Source organism: Artemia franciscana, chromosome 11, assembly GCF_032884065.1.
Source record: "Artemia franciscana chromosome 11, ASM3288406v1, whole genome shotgun sequence".
Lineage (NCBI taxonomy): Eukaryota > Metazoa > Arthropoda > Branchiopoda > Anostraca > Artemiidae > Artemia > Artemia franciscana.
In genome coordinates this window covers 9250186-9254219 of record NC_088873.1, presented here as the reverse complement: position 1 = coordinate 9254219, position 4034 = coordinate 9250186, and the positions used below count along the sequence as shown (strand labels likewise).

The 4034-nt window shown below is 40.0% G+C and overlaps 1 protein-coding gene across 1 annotated transcript in view; it reads right to left on the bottom strand.

Moving 5' to 3' along the window:
* Positions 1-2914, bottom strand: part of LOC136032775 (uncharacterized) — a 17941-nt gene extending 15027 nt beyond the window's left edge. The window contains exon 1 of the mRNA XM_065713128.1: positions 414-2914. Within this exon, the coding sequence (XP_065569200.1) occupies positions 414-2574 (2161 nt within the window). The 5' untranslated portion in view covers positions 2575-2914. The remainder of the gene's footprint in view (positions 1-413) is intronic.
* Positions 2915-4034: the final 1120 nt, after the last annotated feature.

Below are 4034 nucleotides of genomic sequence, written 5' to 3'. Positions count from 1 at the left end.
CCACGTGTAATACGAAGGCACTTCAGTATACAGCAGTTTTTTCGCAAAAGAATCATTTTTGCAAAGCGAAAAAAAAGCTGTTAATGTTGTATCCGGTGGATTCAGGACTCTTTGTTGCACGTTGGTTTCCGTGAAATAAACACGTTGACCATTCTGTAAATGTACCGCTAAGTGAACAACAGCTGGACTACGTTCATGTATCGGAAATGAAAGAATTCGCCAAACAGCTTCATTACTGCTTATGTATCTTCCAGCCTGATATTCTACGATTTCATCGAAATCTTTGATTTCGGACTGCAAGCCAAAAACTGCCATGTCACTGCCTTTGTTGACGTATTTACATATATATTTTATTGCCTTTACGGAGTTACAGTATTCAACGTTTATATGTGCATTAAATGTTTTGGATAAACCTCGTTTTTGCCATTCCACTGAGTACATCCAGCATCGCACTGACCCAAACACTTCATGTTTTACAAGGTAGTTTATCAGTGATTTCAACTTTTGCCGGAAGACACGTGCCGTAATGTCATGCCTATGAACCGCCGATTGTCCTTGAAGTAAAAGCTGCAGTATCTCGTCCCAAGATTGATTACATGTAAATGTAATAAATAAATCTGGACGACCATAGAGACGAACATACGCAATAGCATCTTGAGCATATTCATGCATATGACGTGGACTGCCAGCATATGACGAAGGTAAAATTGTTAATCTTCCAACGTTTGTGGTATTACCGTCATTTATAACTGCATCTCGCAAATGAATGTATTGTTCAGAGCGGAGCTTGGTCTGATTCAGGCGGATATATAGCAAACGTTCTGATTCAATTTTTGCATACATATCCACGACAAATTGGTGAAACAATTCACGGCATTTTAAAATATAATTTTCTTCATCCTGCCGAATCATTAGTCTATAGGAATAATAATGCATTGCACTGCATTTCTTATTCATTTCTTTGTTAGTGGCTGGATTCATCAATTTAATATTAAAGTGATAGCCGTCGGCTCCATCCCAAAAAATGATAGGATATTGTAGGGCATCGTAGCATCGATGAGTTTCAGCAATTCTTAACAACTGGGCGTTTCGCTTATGTAGAATAATATCTCGAGGTAAAAACTGATCACCGACCATAACGATTGCCACTTCGTCAATAGTCGGAGCATTGTATCTACGCACATGTTGGCCAGGAGGCGTTTTGTCAGCGGAAATAACAATTTTATGAGTATCAGTAGGCATCAAATCGATGGCTGTTTTGAACAGACGCACTAAATTATTATTTTCGTGGAAAAGATGTTGCAATTGGGAAACGATTGTCCTTCCAACGTTGGGAGACATTTCGCAACGTGCATTCAATTCAGAATTTCTATCACTGATGAAGTACAATTGTAAAAATTTATGATTCTCGCCTAATAATGGTAGAAGGGACCCTGCTTTATGATAAATTTGCCCTTTTACTTTAAAAGTAGACATAAATTGATCTGGATTTTCGATTTGGGCTCCAAACGACGTCATTTGGAAACATGAGTTGTATTGTCTGATTTTTGACAAAAAACGCTTAGATTCTGACGTAGTTCCAGTAAGGAAAGTCTTCAATGGCTCTGGTGGTGCAGCCAATAGAGGAAGTTTAACTTTTCCTGAGGCGCAACACATTCCCATTGTTTCACCATTGAATTTCAAGGCCTTGCAATAGGGACAAATTTTGGACATTGTCCCGATTTGAACACAGCTACTCAAGCTATAATCATCGACTGGGTTGTACCTGAATGCCAGGCGATAACTTTCAGATTGCTCTGATTCCTCGGCACGCTTTCTTTTCTTACTTTCTCTATCAGCAGCAAGCCTGATTTCCTGCTGGTCTTTTGATTCCTCGGCACGCTTTCTTTTCTTACTTTCTCTATCAGCAGCAAGCCTGATTTCTTGCTGTTCTTGTAATTCCTCGGCCCGCCTTCTTTTTTCACATTCTGTTTTAGCAGCAAGTCTGCTTCTGCGTTGCTCTGGTAGTTCCTCGGCATGCTTTCTTTTTTCACTTTCTCTTTTAGCAGCAAGTCTGCTTTCGCGTTGCTCTGGTAGTTCCTCGGCATGCTTTCTTTTTTCACATTCTCTTTTAGCAGCAAGTCTGCTTCTGCGTTGCTCTGGTAGTTCCTCGGCATGCTTTCTTTTTTCACATTCTCTTTTAGCAGCAAGTCTGCTTCTGCGTTGCTCTGGTAGTTCCTCGGCATGCTTTCTTTTTTCACTTTCTCTTTTAGCAGCAAGTCTGCTTTCGCGTTGCTCTGGTAGTTCCTCGGCATGCTTTCTTTTTTCACATTCTCTTTTAGCAGCAAGTCTGCTTCTGCGTTGCTCTGGTAGTTCCTCGGCATGCTTTCTTTTTTCACATTCTCTTTTAGCAGCAAGTCTGCTTCTGCGTTGCTCTGGTAGTTCCTCGGCATGCTTTCTTTTTTCACTTTCTCTTTTAGCAGCAAGTCTGCTTTCGCGTTGCTCTGGTAGTTCCTCGGCACGCTTTCTTTTCTGACTTTCTCTATCACCAGCAAGTTTTCTGGCATAGACTCTTTGAGCATCTTCATCAGTCATTATAAACTTAAGTATTAATAGAATTCTACACGAACATCTGTCTTATATAACTTGAATGACGTCACGCCTTCAAAGCAAAAATGATGCCTTCAAAGCAAAAATGATGGCAGCTAATTTCATGACGTCAGCCGAAACATGACGGCGAACATATGTCTTATATAACTTGAATGACGTCACCTTCAAAGCAAAAATGACGGCAACTAATTTCATGACGTCAGCCGAAACATGACGTCACCTGACACATCCATCCACACATCCATCCACACATCCACAGACAGACAACTTATTTTTATATATATAGATATATATATATATATATATATATATATATATATATATATATATATATATATATATATATATATATATATAAATAAGTTGTCTGTCTCTGTAACGATGACTCTGGTCAAACATTTTCAATGGAAAGCTCCCAGTAGTGGGAAATTCGCAATTTTTACGTAGTTTGAAACACATATATAAATCTATCTATATTCACAGGTGGGACACAGGGACACAACTACAATGGCGCGTAACTAATATTGCGTGTAACGACTTACGCGCGCGGGGGGGCTTGGGGGGGCGCGAAGCGCCCCACCAACTAGGTGTTGGGGTGGCGCGAAGCGCCACCCCAACAGCTAGTATATATATATATATAGATATATATACTAGCTGTTGGGGTGGCGCTTCGCGCCACCCCAACACCTAGTTGGTGTAAAGGACTTGTAAAGGACTGCCTGGTCTTGAATCTTGGTCAAAACAATATCGTTGATTTCGTGGACGTCTATATTTTTGGGTGCGAGAATCGCTCTTTCACTTAGCCATTTATTATTTTTATACTTTTTTAGAATATTCGGAAATACTTTTTCAATCAATTCATTTTTGGACGTCACTAAATTACAGAAATCAGCAGGTAGTTGTATACGTCCTGAAATTGAGTCTACTGGGAGCTTTCCGTTTCCCATTGCCAGCAATTGATCTGAAAATGTTTGACCAGAGTCATCGTTTTGCAATCGGACACGCATATTTGTAGTTCATTTTAATGTTTTTACGTGTGCCCATAAATTAGAATTTTTCAGGCAAGCATTCATTTCGTCTGCAGGAGTTGATCTAGGTATTATAGGTAATGTTTGCCTGAAATCTCCCGCAAGCAATATTAAGGTGCTGCCAAAGAGTTTCAACTTCCCTCGCAAATCTTTCAAGCATTGATCCAGAGCCTCGAGCGATTTTTTGTGTGCCATTGTGCACTCATCCCAAATAATAAGTTTGCATTGCTGCAATACTTTACCCATCCCAGATGATTTGGAAATATTGCACGTGGGAGTTTCTGTAGAATGCAAGTTCAGAGGCAATTTCAAAGCGGAATGAGCAGTTCTTCCACCAGGCAGAAATGTTGCGGCTATTCCGGACGAAGCAATTGCCAACGCTATATCATTTTTTGATCGAATTGATGCCAGAATCAG